At 33.3% G+C, this 18,860-nt stretch overlaps 3 protein-coding genes across 5 annotated transcripts; all 3 read left to right on the plus strand.

The window, feature by feature from the left end:
* Positions 1-1,659: 1,659 nt before the first annotated feature.
* LOC11440107 (EH domain-containing protein 1) lies at positions 1,660-6,893 on the plus strand. Its single transcript, XM_003610447.4, has 16 exons — positions 1,660-1,877; positions 1,978-2,057; positions 2,201-2,269; positions 2,375-2,432; positions 3,502-3,557; positions 3,659-3,701; positions 3,789-3,841; positions 4,216-4,329; positions 4,477-4,579; positions 4,700-4,749; positions 4,911-5,039; positions 5,125-5,376; positions 5,479-5,558; positions 5,892-6,018; positions 6,173-6,316; positions 6,393-6,893. Exons 1-16 carry the CDS (start codon positions 1,793-1,795, stop codon positions 6,576-6,578), a joined length of 1,629 nt encoding a protein of 542 aa, XP_003610495.1. The 5' UTR covers positions 1,660-1,792; the 3' UTR covers positions 6,579-6,893.
* A 1,294-nt stretch (positions 6,894-8,187) lies between these two features.
* LOC11439071 (tropinone reductase-like 3) lies at positions 8,188-10,487 on the plus strand. The gene is made up of 6 exons (XM_003610448.4): positions 8,188-8,503; positions 8,676-8,792; positions 9,201-9,335; positions 9,473-9,598; positions 9,700-9,801; positions 10,083-10,487. Exons 1-6 carry the CDS (start codon positions 8,375-8,377, stop codon positions 10,230-10,232), a joined length of 759 nt encoding a protein of 252 aa, XP_003610496.1. The 5' UTR covers positions 8,188-8,374; the 3' UTR covers positions 10,233-10,487.
* Positions 10,488-12,468: 1,981 nt separating this feature from the next.
* LOC11439072 (serine/threonine/tyrosine-protein kinase HT1) lies at positions 12,469-18,281 on the plus strand. Of its 3 annotated transcripts, XR_003011023.2 has the most exons (6): positions 12,469-13,704; positions 14,346-14,801; positions 15,353-15,627; positions 17,177-17,237; positions 17,446-17,517; positions 17,641-18,281. XR_003011023.2 is itself a non-coding variant. In XM_024781116.2 (4 exons), exons 1-3 carry the CDS (start codon positions 13,255-13,257, stop codon positions 15,599-15,601), a joined length of 1,155 nt encoding a protein of 384 aa, XP_024636884.1. In that variant the 5' UTR covers positions 12,469-13,254; the 3' UTR covers positions 15,602-15,627; positions 15,811-17,014. The 3 variants fall into 3 exon arrangements, 2 of the variants coding, with proteins under 2 accessions (XP_024636884.1, XP_003610497.3); XM_024781116.2 differs by lacking the exons at positions 17,177-17,237; positions 17,446-17,517; positions 17,641-18,281 and adding an exon at positions 15,811-17,014; XM_003610449.4 differs by lacking the exons at positions 17,177-17,237; positions 17,446-17,517; positions 17,641-18,281 and having other exon boundaries at positions 15,353-15,761.
* The last annotated feature ends 579 nt before the right edge of the window (positions 18,282-18,860 follow it).

Here is an 18,860-nt window from a genome sequence, read left to right on the forward strand (position 1 = left end):
TTTTTTTTTTTTTAATTTCTTTGTAAGGCGTACCGGTCATTATAGACATGCAATTTCTATATAAGCAGATCTTCCTGCCATTGACTATTAATTCATGCATTTTTCAGGTTTAACAATCCGCGGAACCTTTTTTTTTTACATCGTTGTTACCCCTAAAATACAATATTTACATTAGACCATTTGTTTTGTAAAAATTAAAAACAAATAACAATTGGTGTTTCTGTAGCCCAAACTATATTTATACACACCCGTAAAAATTAAACGTTTGCATTTACCGACTACGTGTATGCATGTGACAATGACTATTATATAAAAAATACATATTTTATAGTTTTTATGATTAATAAAATACATTTTGTCAACAAATATTATTACACAGTACGTCGGCGTATTTTTGCAAGTAAATTACATATGCTAAGTTTAACAATGAATGCATCTTATACTACAAATAATTAGTACAAGTATAATAATCCAAATATTTTTATCGTTATATGCAATGTTTAGATATTTCAAAATATATACAAAATTAAGATGATATTTTTTTCATATCGAATTTAAAATCTATACATTTGATCAAAAAAGTTTTTTGTTTCCCGTGTTGGCACGGGTCACTATACTAGTTAAATAAGAATAAGAAATAAAATGTGGTGGGGTAGGGTGTTGAATGAAAAAACCATTGGAGAGGTAAAAATTGAATAGGTGTTGAATTAAGAGAGAGAAAATGATGTGGAGTGTTGGGAATTGAAAAAGTGGATGTTGAGAGTTGTTGAATATATTTTGGCATTGTAAATGGTCTTATTTTGGTTTGACAAATTCAGTTTCTTGCCAACCTACAATGACAAATGAATTTAAAACATGTGTGAGTATGTGACTCAAAGAAAATAGATACGCAATTTGGCTAGCTAATTATTATAATATTCATTAGAGTTCGTATGATGTTAGATTTCTAGAGGTTCCTATCGTGAAACTCCAAGATCTCCTCTTTGATAACATGTCAAAAGCTTGTATTTTTAAGAATATAGTGTAGTCTTGTAGTTTTCTTTTCTCTTAGGTTTTGCCCTTTTGAACAATTAAAAAGTTCATTTTTTTTTCTTCAAATATTGTTAAAAATTAAAAAGTTAAAAATGGCAAAAAAATAGTGTAATCCGTAATCTAGATTATAGTATATCAGGTGGAAAAAAATCCAGTGATTAGGTGTTAAATTAAATTAATTAATTAATTAAAGGTTTAAATGCTCGATTGATCCCTTAACTTGATTTCAAACATCAGTTTGGTTCCATAAGTAATAAAAAGTTTGCTAAGGTCTCTTAACTTTATTTAAAGTATCAGTTTTGTTATTTCTGTTAATTTAATTAAAAAAACATTAAATTTTGGTCCTTAACTAATTTAATTAGTATTAATTTGGTATCTAAACTTAATTTTTTTTAAATTAAATTAATAAAAAAGATAAAACCGATACTTTAAATAAAGTTAAGGGACCTAAACAGATATTTTATACTTGTAGGGTCAAATTGATAAGGGACCAATCGAACATTTAAGCCATAATTAAAAAGTCCCACTCAAAACAAATCAAACTACTAGTAAAACCTGAATTTTCAATTGAAGTAAACGATTTCTTAAAATAAAATAAAAATTGAAGCAAACGATGCAAAGCATGATATAAAACCGAGAAACTCGTCCCACTTGGTTGCGTAAAAAGGAACAAAACTTAAATAAACAAACACACTCAACTCAAGATTTAACAGTCAGTTTCTTGCGTTACTATACTGAAACCGAGATTCATTCCAAAAAGATGAAAGCAGTTTCCGATTGGATCCATTCTTCTTCAAATGAGCACATTGAAACGTACCAGCAATGGTTCATCTTAGCCGATTCAGGTTTTTTCTACTTCACTTCTTCATTTCTTCACTTTCTTTCACACACATTGTAAAACCAATTCATCACTATTTATTTTCGGTTTTCATTGATTGATGGTAGATGGAGATGGCCGTATTAGTGGAAATGATGCTATCAAGTTCTTTGCTCTCTCCAACTTGTCTCGCCCTCAGCTCAAGCAGGTTTATACAATTTTTTTTCTTTCAATTTTTGTTCCTCATTTCAGTTACAATAACTTTATCAAATGTTAATTTACTTGCAAATCGCAATTAAGCTGGCTTAATTGCATTGTTTCACTATTAATTTCCTATTTCCCTGATCACAGGTTTGGGCTATTGCGGATACCAAGAGACAAGGTTTTTTAGGTTTTGAAGAGTTTGTTACTGCAATGCAGGTTATATACATTTTAAAATGCTGAATTTGTGTTGCGTTTTAATATGAATGGATGATCTGATATCAAAATCTGACTTTAAAATCGAATGTTTGTTGCAATAAACAGCTCATTTCTGTGGGACAGGCAGGGTATGATCTCAACTCAGATATCCTGAAAACTCAGAGTAAGTTTGCTTGCGTTTTATTTTAAGATATTGTGTCCTTATATGTTTGCATTACATAAGTCATCCTCGAGAGAGGTTGAGGGTGATGGATTCGCCGGTGTTGGTTGCTTCCACTGCGATGGGGGAGCCGGTCTAAGGGGAGGTACCTGCAGAAGTCACTTCGATGCCAAAGTCATAATATTATAGTAGTGAAGTAGAGGGATTAGAGATACCTCAAATAGGGTTCGGTACACCTGTTATGACTTGGTCAGTGATTCTAGTCCTGTCCTGTTACGAATATCCATCCTGTCATGGAAAGGACGATGAAGTGAGGTCTCGTGTAATGACCTCTTTATCTGTTGAATGTAAATCATTTGGCATGATGCTGGCTACTCAATGTGTAGCTATGATGCTTAATTTATGGATACCAATAAGAGAAAGTTCATTAATGTTTAATTTCCTTGGTATTAATGTTATACATTTAAATTTCAAGGAATATTGAAACAACAAACAAACCTGAGAAAATCTACTCGTCTTAATAATTGCAGAAATGGCTAACCTAGTAAACTCATGAACTACCTATACAGGGAGGGTGTTGGTCTCGATATGCATACTGATGCTATATGTAATACCAATATATTATCTGTTGTGTTGAAATATACTACCTCCGTCCCTAATTATAAGGCCCTTTTGAAAAAATAACGGGAATTAAGATAGTTGATATTTGTATTAAATATGTTTGTAATTACTATTGTTTTTACAATTTTATCCTTTAAGAAAGAGGGTTGGCTTATGTTTTCAACATTCTATTTATTGCTGATTGAAGAAAAAGATGTATAATAAATAGGGGCATGTATGTAAAAAAATAATTAATGTAGTTGGAAATAGAAAAGGGGTCTTATAAAAAGGGACAAAAAAAAAATCTCAAAAGGGTCTTATAATTAGGGACGGAGGTAGTAATATACTATCTGTTGTATTTAAAGAGACTGAATTTCCCTCCAGTCTAACTTAATTTTTTCTTTTGCTCTTAGCGTTTGTGCTATTTATTCGTTTCAATGTATTTAATCGCCCCTATTTCTATTTATTTCAGTTGACAATGAAAAGATCAAACTTCCAGTCATGGAAGGAATTGATGTATTAGTAGCAGTAAGCAGCGCTTTTTATATCGCTTTGTACTTTATCAATTAGATTGTCCTATTTCTGTCGATTCCTTTTCTTATTGGTTTGTTTTCTGTTTGTTTTATTAGAATAAAGCGAGTTCGACAATAAATGCCCAACCTGATTTATTTGGTAAGACATGTAATTTTTTATTTCCTTATTAATGACATTGTATTGTTTAATTAATATTGATTGATTTTTTTTTTTTATAATACATAGGTACTGGTCAGCCTCGGCCTTTTCCACCAGTTGCTTCAAAATCTGTAAAGAAGGTGAGTGCTCCAAATTTGTGCCCATTTTGACAAAAATGAAGTTTTTCCTATTAAAGCAAATAAAATATGTAAAATTAAGACTACCTTGCTTTTATAGTTGAGGAACCAATTGTAAAAATGCTTACCAGTTCATGTTTCTAATTTTCGGATTCTGAAATAAAAGGCCCTGTCTCTCTTGCTTACATTCATTGCATGATTACATCATGAATCAGATGATGTAGGCAAGGCAATATTGAAGTGACGTAATTACTATGCCAAAATTGTTTGGAGTGTGCATCTGTAACTCTGTTTCTTTTCAAGCTCTACTATGTACGTCCTAACTTCATTTCAATAATTTGCGAGGTATATTCTAATATAGTAGTGTCTTTTTTTAGTTACCTCTCAGTGCAGTGACATCAATAATAGATGGATTGAAGAAATTGTATGTGGAGCGGTTAAAACCATTGGAGGTCACTTATCGATTCAATGATTTTGTATCTCCGGTATTGGTAAGTGATGTCTGCATTCAATATATAACTAAAATATGCTAATTTCTGTACACTGCATATGTGAACAAGGCAGTATCATGATTCATGGCATATTATTCATGTCATTACAACTAACAAGTTAGGATGCCTCTGATTTGTCCCTTTCAGACCGACAGTGATTTTGATGCTAAACCAATGGTCATGCTTCTTGGTCAATATTCCACCGGGAAAACAACATTTATAAAACATTTGCTAAGATGTGAATATCCAGGTTAGTTATATTGTGGTTGATCTAGTAACTTCATTATATAAATTCCTTCATGTATATATATTGACGATAGCGGGGTATAAATTCCTTTATTAATCCTATATCACCTTACTATTGACACAGGGGCACACATTGGACCAGAGCCTACGACTGACAGATTTGTTGCTGTCATGGTACTATAATCTTCTTTTCTTTTTCCAAGTATTGCCTTTGGATGTTAATCAAATCTAAACAAAACTCTTCATTTTGGGGCGTCAGAGATCATTCTGTAATTGTGAATTTGTTCCACAGTGTTCACTAAGGTTCAAAGCTCAATATCTTTCTTTATTTGTAGTCTGGAACTGATGAGAGGAGCATTCCTGGAAATACTGTAGCTGTCGATGCTAGCATGCCTTTTAGTGGCCTGACAACTTTTGGTAGTTCGTTTTTGTCAAAGTTTCAATGCTCTCAAATGCCACATCCAGTGAGTTTTTTTTTATATATTTCCAATTTCACTTCTGCTCTGTTGGCATTTTCGTTCTTGAACTTGAAACAATATTTTCTTTCAGCTGCTAGATGAAATAACATTTGTGGACACCCCTGGTGTCCTCTCTGGAGAAAAACAAAGGACTCAACGAAGTTATGATTTCACTGGTGTTATATCGTGGTTTGCTGCGAAGTGTGATTTGATTCTTCTCCTATTTGATCCTCACAAACTCGACATCAGTGATGAATTTAAACGAGTGATCTACTCTCTACGCGGTCATGATGACAAAATACGCGTTGTGTTGAATAAGGCAGACCAAATCGATACTCAGCAAGTAAGACAGTATCAACAAAATTTAAACTGACCTAAATATTTCTGACAACTTGTTTTTTCTAGTTTTTGGCTTACTTATGTGCCCCATATTGTAATACTGCAGCTCATGAGAGTTTATGGAGCACTGATGTGGTCTTTGGGAAAAGTTCTGAATACCCCAGAAGTTGTACGTGTATATATTGGGTAAGTTAGTTGTCTTTGAAATACATATAATGATTCACTAATTTTGTTATTCACTACTCATTTAAGCTTATGCTGTCCTGTTGCAATTGAACATCATAAGATCTTTATGCTTTCATAATTTTGGTGAAAAGGCTTGGTTGTTGTTGTAGTTTTGGTGAAAAGAGTTATCCTTGTTATCTTCTCTTTCTTAGCATTTTGCAGGTGAATTCACGTTTAAATGTGTAGTGTCTGCCTGTGCTTCACATTGTTTTCGCATTACGTTAATGGATTCGTTCTCCAGTTAATATGACATTCTTCAGCTGATAGTTTGTACGACTTTCTTTGACTTTTCAGCTCATTCAATGATAAGCCTATAAATGAAGGCTTTGTTGGCCCATTAGGACAGGAACTTTTTAAAAAGGAACAAAATGATCTCCTTTCAGATTTGGTAGATATTCCAAGAAAGGCGTGTGACGGTCGGGTACAGTCTCTTTTCATATATTTTTTAGACCTGGTCATACAAATGAGTAAATAATAATATATGAACATAGCAGATTGCTGCAAGCTTATACTCCTTTATTTGTCTGTGTTTTCATTTTCCGGTTCTAAAATACGATGTCATTGGAATGGGGCAGATCAATGAATTTGTTAAACGTGCTAGATCTGCTAAAATTCATGCTTATATAGTTAGTCATCTTAAGATGGAGATGCCTGCAATGATGGGCAAAGCTAAGGTGCAACAAAGGCTTATAGATAATCTTGAAGATGAATTTAAAAAGGTATCCTTCCATTTTTGTTTCCTTATTTTGCCTAGTTTCTCCGTTACATATTATTTACTATCATCTTGCAAAACAGGTTCAAAGGGAGTTTCATCTGCCAGCTGGTGATTTTCCTAATATTGATCACTTTAGAGAGGTTTTGAGTAGTTATAGCATCGACAAGTTTGATAAATTGAAGCCTAAAATGATTCAAGCTGTAGATGACATGCTTGGTTATGAAATACCAGAGCTCTTAAAGAAATTTAGAAATCCTTATGATTAGGATGAAAACATTGAGCTTGTTGTTGAGAAATTGAAGGTGCACCACGTGAAGCCTAAAATGATTCAAGCTGTAGATGACATGGTTGGTTATGAAATACCAGAGCCGTTAAAGAAATTTAGAAATTCTTATGATTAAGCTGGAAACGTTTAAGCTTGTTGTTGATTTTGTCATGAGTGTTTCTGACTGAGATTTTGATATTTAGTTTTCCGAAATGATGAAAATATCATGTCTTGAATGTCTGATGTCTACAACCTTTACAGTCCAGTTCATGACATAATATTATAGATAGTGTCTGGTTTAGACAATTGCCGCCCTATTTATTTTGTTTGCCTTACTTATATATGAAGGTGCACCTTGTGAAGGTGCTCACTATCCCCCATTTACCATTTCTAGAGCTCTCGTGTGCGGGAGTGGGACGATAAAGGTGCCGTTGTATACCTGCTTTACACTTACAGTATATCTAGACAAGACACATTTATATGTAGCATATTTTGTTTATTGGCTGCATCATTTTTGTTTTATTACAAGCGTTTGAGTCATAGCTTTTGTGATGTTCTGATGTGAAGACTGAAGACATTCATTCACGTTTTGGTTCCCTGGATTGTCTATATCAAGTCTTCAAGTTCTGTTTTCTGCTGTCTGAGTTTTGGTGCAATCAAGTCTTCAAGTTCTGTTTTGAACGACATTGTTTATAGGGTCCTATTAAAAATTTAGAACTAGGAGGACTTTTTTCATCAATAGAATGGAATGCAAGTAGCTTCCTATATTTTTGAAATTTTCAATTGAGTAAAAGTTTAGAACAGGGAAATCAACAGATGTAAATTTCATGATATATGGGGACTGGTAGACAAATTAATGTGAAAATGAAAGAGTGATTTGTATGTTCCTTTCTTTACTAGTTTCCGGCAAAAAAACCTGTAAAATATGCTGTAATAATTAAAAAAAAAGAACCGAGACCTATGTGTGGTGTAGATGGCCTAAATCGTACTTGGTCACAACGGGCAACCACGAATGACAAATATTTAATCAAATTATTTTTCATCATTTGTTTATTTTTATTTGTGCATGTGCTTCCAAATATTTTTCATTTGGGTTGACCAAGCTCATGGAGATGGAAGTGGCCCTTTTCTTCTTGTCTTTATACTAAAGAAATTTTTCTTAACAGATTTATCTGAAATAGAATAACAGTAGACCCAGATTTGTAATACTTGTTTTTTTTTCAGGAATGATTTTCTTTTTGAATAAAAAAAACAGTAAATTGTACAATAATTATTATATAATTAATTTTCAATCTGAAATAGAAAACAGTAAATTTGTACCAAAAAAAAGAAAAAGAAAGTAAATAGTACAAAAATTATTACATATTAATTACTTTTTGATCAAGAATTATACTAGTATATTTTTTTTTATTTAGAAAACAATCAAGAAAATGCTAACATATGCCTTAACCTTAAGAGAAATTAATTTTATATATAACTTATTTCTAAAAAATTAGAAATTAATTTTTTTCAATAAATATTTACTATATTTGTATTATCCTTACCATATGTTTTAAGAGGACTTGTATCTAATAATTAATTGTCCATAATGATATGTCCAAAAATAATTATTTTATGAGTGTGTAAGATGTTGGCGTTAATTCTTATAACGAGTGGTGAAAACTGAAAAGTACAGGAACCAAATAAATGATATGATTGTGTCTTTGAAAAAAGCACAAGTGTAATCTAGTTCCTCAGTTTCAGAGACAACCGAACCTAATCGTGTGTCTGTGTCTGTGTCGGATTCAAAGATTGAAAATGGAAATTCCAAAGAGATTCAAAGGAAAGGTTGCGATCGTGACTGCTTCAACACAGGGAATTGGTTTTACCATTGCTGAGAGACTTGGTTTGGAAGGTGCTTCTGTTGTCATCTCTTCTCGCAGACAGGTATTCTTCCTTTTCTTTTCCCCTTATTTGATTTCTTCATATTTGTCTCAGAAAATTATTATATGAGAATTGGTTAGAGAAGAGTTAATTGTTCGAACAAATTATTTATGTATTAATATCAGAATTGATCAATAACCATATTATTATTTTTAATCTGGTTGAATTGCTGCAGAAAAATGTTGATGTAGCTGCTGAAAAACTGAGGGCCAAAGGAATTGATGTATTTGCAGTCGTTTGCCATGTCTCAAATGCTCTACAAAGGAAGGATTTGATTGACAAAACTGTCCAGGTGTGAAATCATCTTCTCTTGTGAATGTGATCTTGTCCTGTCCAATTTCAATACAAGACTTGTGTTGATTTTATCTTTGCATTCAGTTCCCTGTTATTATTAATAGCAGCAACACTAATGACCATTTTACAACTATCCTATATGGGATTTGATCCCCTCTCGAGGTTGCCGAGTCCAGTTCTAACCAGCTGGACAGTATGTATGTATGTATGTTATTGGAATCTTAACACCCATCAATCATATTTTGTACAAGTCTAAATAGAATTGGCGGAGGATATGTTTTGTTATTATGATTTTGGCTTTGGTTTTTTCAGTGTAGTTTAATAATCTTTCATATTATAGTCTGTCTTTCTCGCAATTTGAATGGAGTTATAACATGTGTTTGATTTTTTTTTTGGCCTGTTACAGAAGTATGGAAAGATAGATGTCGTTGTGTCCAATGCTGCTGCAAATCCTTCTGTTGATTCCATTCTGCAAACCCAAGATTCGGTCCTTGACAAGTTATGGGAGATAAATGTCAAAGCCACTATACTTCTTCTAAAGGTTACTAAGCTTTGAAAATGGCTTTAACAAATAAAAGAAAAGAAATAATCCAATATATACGTTTCAGTGTTTTCCCTTTCTTCCATCTTTGTGTAGTGTGTTGATGTAGTAAAATAGTGTCTGATAATTATACACAGGATGCAGCTCCATACTTGCCGAAGGGTTCTTCTGTTGTTATCATTTCATCGATCGCTGGTTATCACCCACCAGCTAGTATGGCTATGTATGGAGTGACCAAAACAGCCCTTCTTGGACTTACCAAAGTCGGTACTTGCCTTCCAATTCTTCCTTCAAAAAAACAAATGAATTGCTACTGTTTTTTGTATGTTAAATCTGATAGTTATTATGTAAATATGATGTGTAGGCCCTGGCTGGTGAGATGGCCCCTAAAACTCGTGTAAACTGTGTTGCTCCTGGTTTTGTACCAACTAATTTTGCTTCATTCATCACCAGCAATTCTGCTATGGTGAGTATCTTTTTAACCATATAGGTTTTTCCTCTTTCCTCGAATCTCCTTCCAAGTTGTGTATCATTTGCTATATAGCACTACTGACACTTTAGATTGCAAACGTCTGAGTATCTGATACATGTCAATGTTTGAGACAGACACGTATATGATTTCATATTATCACTTTCAGTTTTTCAAATCATTATCAGTGTCTATGTGTTGGAGTCAATGTCGTGTCCAGTATCGGTGCTTCATTTGTCATTTGTGTTTGAATGGATTTTCTGGGTATACTATTGTAGAGAGAGGAGCTTGAAGCAAAGACATTACTTGGAAGGCTTGGTACAACCGAAGACATGGGTGCTGCTACAGCTTTTTTGGCATCTGATGATGCGTCATATATAACAGGAGAAACTATAGTAGTTTCCGGCGGAATGCCATCAAGACTGTAGCTTCCGTTTTCATCTTCTAGTATGCTTCTGTTGGGTCTAGTCCAAAATGTAATGGCGAAATGGTATATTTAGCGTGCTTTTCATTTCTTTACAATGCTGTAAGAATAATGGCATTGAGCTGGCTTTTGCTTTAGTTATGAAATGATAGGGGATGTTGCTTTTTAAGGGGGGGAAAGAATAATTGTCAAATGTTTTACTTTCATTTACTTTAAATAATGAATGAATGATCTAAAAAACATACACAAGTTTTGTGTTAAAATATGTTGGTTCTGTTATGACTTTGTTTATTTTCTGTTGGTCATGTTTTTCTGTGTTGCATTTATCCATTATACTTTTTCCATAGTTCCTACTTCTATAGATAAAGCCTAGTTAGACTTTATGAAGTTTGCGCAGTCATTATCTTATAAGATGTTTTATGGAATTGAGTTAGATACTTAGATTGTAATCTTCACCTTACAATTCTATCGTGTTGAAGTTAAACTCGAAATCTAAGACCATTCTTGAAATTTTATCCCTTTTCTTTCCTATTTTATCCCTCATTACACCCTACTTCCAGCCAGAGTAATACAAATGGCTGTGTTGTGTGGTTTAGATTCAATCTTCTTTTGTTGTCTATGTGAATTTATGATAACTCTGTTTGTGTTAGGAAATCCAGTTGTGAAAAATCTCTGGAAAGATGGCACTTGTTTTATGCCAGTAAATATTCAATTTGGTCATTGAAATTGTAGGATGGTATCAACCTAGTCCTCACATTATTAATATTTCAAAATGATTTAGTGAATTGCAAAATGTTAATCAGGCTTGTCCCTCTGTCTGGATCCATTATCAAATGTATTTATGACATTATTCATTTGTTTCAAATGTATCCTTGAGATTTTCAACTTGATGTCATTAATCATTAGTTCTGCAAATACTAACTGAAGGATGAATCTGATTAACATTTTTCAATATAAGGAACTATTTTATGATATTCATAAAGTAGTTAATACAGTTATACAATTTCATATATAAAATCGAATATTTACTCTCTTTTATGCAAAGTGGGCGAGGGCCACTACAAAAAGATGACAAGTTCATTACTACATACTATGTGAACAGAAAACTAGAATCACACATTCAACTTTTGGTTGATGCTATATATGTGTGTTTATTGTAAACATATTGGACAATAAGTGTTAGCATTGCAAATTATTGATAAAAAAAAGCATTGAAAAAGTCTATCATGTATATGAATGTGCATATGTATATTTTTTTTCCTCCTGAAACTCACAAATACAACTGCAAGATTTCTGGTGAAGACGTACAACCTAACAATATCGATATTGTCAGTTAAGTTAGAACTTTGTGACGTGTATAATACAGAAATATCATAAAATAGATAAGAAAATATAATTATTAAAAAACTTTTAACTTCAACTTGAGCAGGCCCATCATCACCAGAGGTGATGGGAACAATCTGATTGTAATGGATCATTTGGATGCTGAAAGATAGGGTATGGTACGGGTACTATGTTCCCTTCATTTTTTATCTTTATACGTTTAGTTTTTGACCAAAAAAAAAAAAAAAAACTTTATACGTTTAGTGTTCCACACTTTTTTGTTGTTGACATATAGTGTTCCACACTTCTAATCATTTATCAGAAAATAGCCATTAATCAGATTCCAAACCTTTGATTTTTATTATTCAAAGGTGTGATTCCAAGCTTGGAATTTCTTCTTTGCAAAATTTCAACTTAATGCTTAAATTGGAGTATAATTATATGATCCGCAACTGAAGTGCTTAAAGAACATTTGCCAAAACAAAAAGTTCTTATAGAACATAAACTGCCTCGATCAAATTGTATGTTATCTTAGTTAGTGCTCAATTGATCGAATAAAGTAACCTCACAAAAATGTCTGCCAATACTATATATGTCCTCACCTTATGTACCTGTTAGTACCTCACCAAAGAGATTTTTTCAGCAGAATGAAAGAAAGACAATAAACAGTAATCCTTAAATGTGTGAGACATTGCCACGATAGTTTTTGAATGAATCAAAATTGAAAAAAGTCATTATGATCCTCGAATGTGTAGTCGTTTAGCTAGTTTGGTCCATAAAATTATTAATAAAAAAAAGACGCTTATAGATGTGTTTGTAGTGCGAGGACCTCATAGATTTATGACTATTTACACTTATCTTTTAATTGCGTTACATACCACATGAATTATAGGACTTTTTTGGTCCCAACGATGTGGTGTTTGCTACAGTAAATAGATGGGATATGGTACATATCCCAAATTTGTAGAAAAGTGCAAATTGTTGGAGGAGCTGAATGCAAAGCTCAAATCTACAAAGCTTTGCACTGTGGCCACTACTTAACATTGATTGATTATGATGCATGCAAGAAAAGAAACCTAAACAGAACAGAAGCAAGGAAGGTAGCTCAATTAAATACACCAAAAACACCTTTTTTTCTCTCTATGGCTAATATGATAAGTTTACTTTTGAACCAAGCACTCACGAGTCACCCCTGAAACTTTTTCCTTTCAATTCATCTTTATGCTGCTAAACAACCTAATCCTTCTCATCCATCTTATTACAAAAAACCGTGAAAACTCTTTCTTCTTCTTCTTCTTCTTCTTCCTCTTCCTCTTCCACATATTTTCATGAAACTCCCCTTCATTTTGTTTCTATTTTCTTTATACAATGAAATTTCATCATCCTTTTACGTTCCTTTCTGTCTCTCTAGTTGTTATGTGCTGTAATGGTTTTTATCTTTCACAACTTTGATGAACCAAGTGTCATAAATTGCATGACATGGTTCCATAAAGATAAAAAGGTCTTGTTTGAATTCATAAATGAATCATTTTGATACATGCTTTTCAATTTTCATCGTTGGAGCCTATGTTTCGAAATCGGTTTATGCACTTCCTGAAGTCTATTCACACATTCAGAAGAAAAATTCCTTTTGACAGTCTGTACTTTTGATCATATAAGCATCATCAACCATTACATACAACAATAAACCATTTTCCAAAGGCATGAACTTTGCTAGAGTTTCAATGGCAGGTTCATGTTTCACCAAACTTCGCCTGCGAAGGTCTAAGAGTAATAAACCTTTACCAGAGCCTTCTCCTTCATCTTCTAATAAGACACGGTTGAATCCTGACGCAGACAACATGGAAAGAAAAAGATTTGATAGTTTAGAATCATGGTCCATGATATTGGACTCTGAGAATGTCGAAACGTGGGAAGCTTCAAAGGAAGATCAGGAAGAATGGACTGCTGATCTTTCTCAACTTTTCATAGGTAACAAGTTTGCGTCCGGTGCTCACAGTCGAATTTACCGTGGAATTTACAAGCAGAGAGCTGTTGCTGTTAAAATGGTGAGGATTCCTACTCAGAATGAGGAGAGAAGAACATTGCTAGAACAGCAATTCAAGTCTGAAGTTGCTTTACTCTCACGTCTCTTTCATCCTAACATAGTGCAGGTAATTAATTAACTATTTTTATCTCAGAAAGGTTTAATTAATTAATTCCTGTGTCCACTTCTTGTCATAATACTCTTTTTTGGTTTATTTTCTTGTGTTGGTTTAGATTTCACAGGAAATCACAAGGTTCCTTATTTTGAAGAAATGATATTTTGACATCAAATACGACATCTTTTGGTTTTTATGTATGTGTATTTTTTAAATTCACGTAAGTTGTAAGAGATAAAAAGTAACAAAGAGATAAAGATAAACATATACGATGTCTTTATTATTTTAGATATTGCAACTCTTATTTTATTATTTTAAAAGACTCACAACCACTTACCACTTTAGTGGGGGAAAATTTAATACCAACTTGATGTCAAATTTCTTTACTTTTGTGTCATGTTTTTACGGATGCAACATGTTTGGCAGTATTATGTTACATCACTAACTTATGTCTATATTTGATCATATTCATGAATCTAATTTTCCTTAGACTTTAGAGTTAAGTAGGTAATTTCAACACAAGATACTACACATGCATGATAAATTACGAGCGAGTTAACATATCAATGAGTATTTTTTTGTGTTTGACAGTTGAGATTATTTACTTTAATTTACTCCATTTAAGGGACTTATTTGTGATTTTTAATTTACAGTTTATTGCAGCATGTAAAAAACCACCTGTGTACTGTATAATAACAGAATACATGTCACAAGGAACTCTGAGGATGTATCTGAACAAAAAAGAGCCTTACTCACTTTCAATAGAAACTGTACTAAGGTTAGCACTTGACATATCAAGGGGTATGGAATACCTTCATTCTCAAGGTGTTATTCATAGAGACCTCAAATCAAATAACTTGCTTCTCAATGATGAGATGAGGGTTAAGGTGGCAGATTTCGGGACATCGTGTCTTGAAACGCGATGCCGAGAGACCAAAGGAAACATGGGAACTTATCGTTGGATGGCGCCTGAGATGATTAAGGAAAAACCGTATACTCGTAAAGTTGATGTTTATAGTTTTGGAATTGTGCTTTGGGAACTCACAACTGCTCTGCTTCCTTTCCAAGGAATGACTCCAGTGCAAGCTGCTTTTGCTGTATCGGAAAAGGTTCGATCCTTTATCTAAATTTAAGCTATTCTCATCTTTAGATTGAATGATATAGCTGCATCACATCTCAGGTTATCTAATGTGATGCAGCTATCTTTTAGATTGAATGGAGGCCTCCATTTCTTTTGAGAGATCTCTGTCGGTGTTTTAACCCCAAATGATTGATAAATTGTACATATGATACAATTCTTTTAACTAAAGTGGGATTTCAAATTGCTTCTTAAATCCCCAACAAAACTTATCTGGATACTCCAGTAGGATTATGAAGAAACACTATCACTAACTAAAACTTTTTACACAAAACTTGCTAATAACTTAGATGCACAGGTCTAGAATAAATAGTCAAAGACTTAATGACACATGGGCACATTATACCAACACATCTGGTTACATTCAATTACTTCTATTTTCTCAAATTACTAGTGTCGGTGTGTCGGTGTTTCATAAAAATGAGGCATCAAAACATCTTGTAATCTACATATAACTTGGAATAATTGACATGAAATTTGAATCTCCCAAACTTACAAACCTTGATGTCACTGATTGAACAGAATGAAAGGCCTCCACTGCCTGCAAGTTGTCAGCCAGCACTTGCACACCTAATAAAGCGTTGTTGGTCAGCAAATCCTTCAAAGAGGCCAGATTTCAGTTATATTGTGTCTACTCTTGAGAGGTATGATGAATGTGTAAAGGAAGGTCTTCCTCTAACTCATCATTCAGGACTAGTCAGCAAAAACTTCATTATCGAACGCTTAAAAGGCTGTGTCTCCATGAATTCCTCCATACCTGTAAATGCATAATTGAATTCATTCCCCTGCCCTATAAGGTATTAATTATTGTTGTCTTCATTAAAACTTCATATAACTTGAATATAACATAGTTTACTTACACATGCTTCATGTTCTTTCAATTGTATTACCTATTTGTACCTATAAAAATGTCAACCTTTTTTTTTTCTTCTCTTTTTTGTATTTATATATACCATGTTGCGGATGCAAAACATACGCAGATACTATTAATCTGAAGAAAACCAACCATCAGAAGGTAACCAAATCCTGCAACAGCATTCATCCACCAAACAACATGATCAGTGCAAAGTGCTGAATAAGCCGTTACATTCAATCCACCCTGACTTAATTTTAAAACGACATTCTCCTTTGCTTAGAAGTTTAATTTTCACTTTGAATATGAGCTTGTTTACATAAGCTGCTTAGTTAGGAACTTATGGCATAAGAGCTTGTGTATAAGCTATTTCTAAACAAAAGATAAAACAAAATCAAATTGTTTTTGTATCAGCTATAAACCGGTTTTTTATAAACTATCCTGAAGAGCTTATGAAGTCAAATTATTTCTAAACGGTTTTTTATAAACTATCCTGAAGAGCTTATCTCATGTTATCTGCAAGATATCAAGATGTACGAAGTGTGATGGCTGAAGGTATAATTGAAATAAGAGGAGTATATAATCTATCAAGGAAAGAGATTAGATGGTTAGCAAGCAAAACTTAATTCCAACACAACCTTCTCAATTGATAAAGTTTCACCACTTTTTATTTTGCTACTTAAACAAACAAACTTGTACATAACCTTAGCTTGAAATAGTTGAAAATAATTGAACGATTTAATTTGTCAAGTCTCTGTGGATCGATAATTTAAACTAATTTGATACTGCAAATCGCACTTATCAAGAGTTCATTGTGTTATATCTAAGATTCACCCCGAGAAGTTTAACCACTAAGACATCTTTCCATGGGGTTCGCATATCTTTAAGAACTTCGATATCAAGAAAAACTTTTGGCAAGAGAGTCGTTTTCTGTTTACAAGCTCAATTTGAACTTGCTTTTTGGTGATTATATCTCCCTTCTTGGACTCAAGGACTATGATTGGAATTCATAATTTTGTAACGAAAGGATGTGATTGATGACTTAGAAATATGGGGTTTCTTGACATGTTGTTAATCATTACATTGCACATAGGAGATGAAATCAGTGCGCTCTCTTTCCCAAAACCTAAATCGCCAAATTTATTTGAAGAAGAGGATACAATATGCCAGGGGCAGAGTAAAGGTTCTAAGGATTTTGTGGTCTCCATACTATAAAAACAAGTTAAATATGTTTATAATCCCTATAAAATTATGTGTTTTCATCATCATTGTATCCCTATAAAAAAAAATGGACTAAAAATCAACAAATATGGACTAAAAGTGAATAAATCAATTTTAATCATTATTTGTAAGGGACTAAGGTCATATTTAACCCTAAAAACAACTAACCCTGGTTTTTCTTCATCGATTCCTTTTCTTTTTCCCTCGCCTTCAATTTGTCCTCCATCTCTCCGATCCATCCATTCAACTCTCTCCAAACGGACCAATCTCAGTTAGCATGAAGATCACTCGTCTTCGTTCTTTCTCGGTTAGCAAGAAGAAGAAGATTCCACTGTAAGTCCTCTCTTACTTTCTTGCTTATTCTGTCTCTCTATTCATTTTTTGCAGTTCTCTTCAAACTGAAAAACCTGAAATTCTGTATTGCGTTTTGCGGATACAACTATTTTCATAAGATAGATACATACATTATTATACTCTTATTTACGTAGTTGTTTCTTTTTTTCTCTCAATTATGTTAATTAGTTGTTCTCTCTCTGCCTAGGATATGGAGGCAACCGAGGAAAATAATGATGATGAAGAGGAAGAAGAAGGACAAGGACAAGAATACCAAAAGGTAGTTTAATCTGTGTTTCTGTTTTCTTGATGTTTCTGTTTCTTCTCTATTATATTCCTTTTGTGCACAACTTTTTAAATTGCCACAAACCCTTGTTTTGATTTGTTTTTCAAATTTTTGCAGGAGAAAGATCCTCGTGGATGTTCAAAGCTACAACGAATTCAAGACTTTGTTTGCGCAGATTTTGTTTGAGGAGTATGTAACTCAGGGTGGTGCAACTTCAGTTGTCTCTTTCAACATATCCCATGACGTTGATTCACAATCTTACAGTCAAATCTTGGAGGACATAATTGCTAGCAACTCAAAGTTGGGTCGACGTGATAAAATTGAAGATCCAAGAACCGATCATTGGCCTCGACAGATCGTGCTTTGTTACACCCTAGAGGAGATGAAAAAGGTTTACAATGCTATTGGCTCTGATTGGAGGGCCATTATGGCTGTATCTTGGAAATACCCCTCAGCTATGACAGACAAAATACTGGATAGGATGGACGACTTTCAGCAAAGGGTTGGGATTTTGGATCACCATCGTGATCCATACTGGCATTGAACACAAGATTGTGGCCTTGCATAAAACTATAGTACTGCTTAGCTTCTTTTCTTTTCAATTTGGGGTTTATTACTTTGTTTTGGACTAGTTTATGATGTTAATCTCCCTGTCTTTTCAAATCTTATTAACGCATAGAATAGTTAGAACCATCTGACCAAGTATTACTTCATATTAATTGGTCAAATTGTTTGGAGGCAAATCACTCAACGCAGGTGACTTAAGTCACTTTCGGTTCTACTTCTTCCTCCACCGTTCGAGGAGTTTCCTCTGCCGTTCTTTCCAAGTTGTTTGTCGTATTGACTTGCTTCTTATATTATGAAATTCAAATGCTATGAACGATTACTAATGTACTGATGGAGCCCTATTCAGTTCACTACATAGAGTCTCCTGGTAGTTTTTTTATTTAAGAACCACCACAAATTGTTTCATGTAGAAATAAGGTAATCTGAAATTGAAATATATAAGGATCTTAATGATAAAATGGAGAACTTTAATGTTATATGATTTCGCTCAACACACAAGGATCTGATTCTATTTTTGGTGTTTTCTTTTGCTTTGCAGTTCTGGAAAAAGTGGTCACATATCATACCGAACTTCCAAATTGACACGAATATTGCAGTCTTCACTTGGAGGAAATGCCAAAAAATTCCTCTTGAGTAGAACTTAAAAAAAAAATGAGAAGCAGTTATACCGTAGTGATGAAAGTTTGAGATCATATCATACCACAAATTTGATTTAAATATCTTGGATCTATAGTATAAAATGACTGAGAAATAGAAGCATACATAAATCA

Source organism: Medicago truncatula, chromosome 4 (genome assembly GCF_003473485.1).
Source record: "Medicago truncatula cultivar Jemalong A17 chromosome 4, MtrunA17r5.0-ANR, whole genome shotgun sequence".
Taxonomy (NCBI): domain Eukaryota; kingdom Viridiplantae; phylum Streptophyta; class Magnoliopsida; order Fabales; family Fabaceae; genus Medicago; species Medicago truncatula.

What these genes read in the sequence shown, in the direction of transcription:
- LOC11440107 (XM_003610447.4), top strand. Translation starts at nt 1,793, where the DNA reads ATGAAAGCAGTTTCCGATTGGATCCATTCTTCTTCAAATGAGCACATT. An exon ending in AGTTTGTTACTGCAATGCAG is followed by an intron (nt 2,270 to 2,374) that starts GTTATATACATT and finishes TGCAATAAACAG; the next exon opens with CTCATTTCTGTGGGACAGGC. An exon ending in GTTGTACGTGTATATATTGG is followed by an intron (nt 5,559 to 5,891) that starts GTAAGTTAGTTG and finishes TTGACTTTTCAG; the next exon opens with CTCATTCAATGATAAGCCTA.
- LOC11439071 (XM_003610448.4), top strand. Translation starts at nt 8,375, where the DNA reads ATGGAAATTCCAAAGAGATTCAAAGGAAAGGTTGCGATCGTGACTGCT. An exon ending in TGATTGACAAAACTGTCCAG is followed by an intron (nt 8,793 to 9,200) that starts GTGTGAAATCAT and finishes GGCCTGTTACAG; the next exon opens with AAGTATGGAAAGATAGATGT. An exon ending in CCACTATACTTCTTCTAAAG is followed by an intron (nt 9,336 to 9,472) that starts GTTACTAAGCTT and finishes AATTATACACAG; the next exon opens with GATGCAGCTCCATACTTGCC.
- LOC11439072 (XM_024781116.2), top strand. Translation starts at nt 13,255, where the DNA reads ATGAACTTTGCTAGAGTTTCAATGGCAGGTTCATGTTTCACCAAACTT. An exon ending in TTCATCCTAACATAGTGCAG is followed by an intron (nt 13,705 to 14,345) that starts GTAATTAATTAA and finishes TTTAATTTACAG; the next exon opens with TTTATTGCAGCATGTAAAAA. An exon ending in CTTTTGCTGTATCGGAAAAG is followed by an intron (nt 14,802 to 15,352) that starts GTTCGATCCTTT and finishes CTGATTGAACAG; the next exon opens with AATGAAAGGCCTCCACTGCC.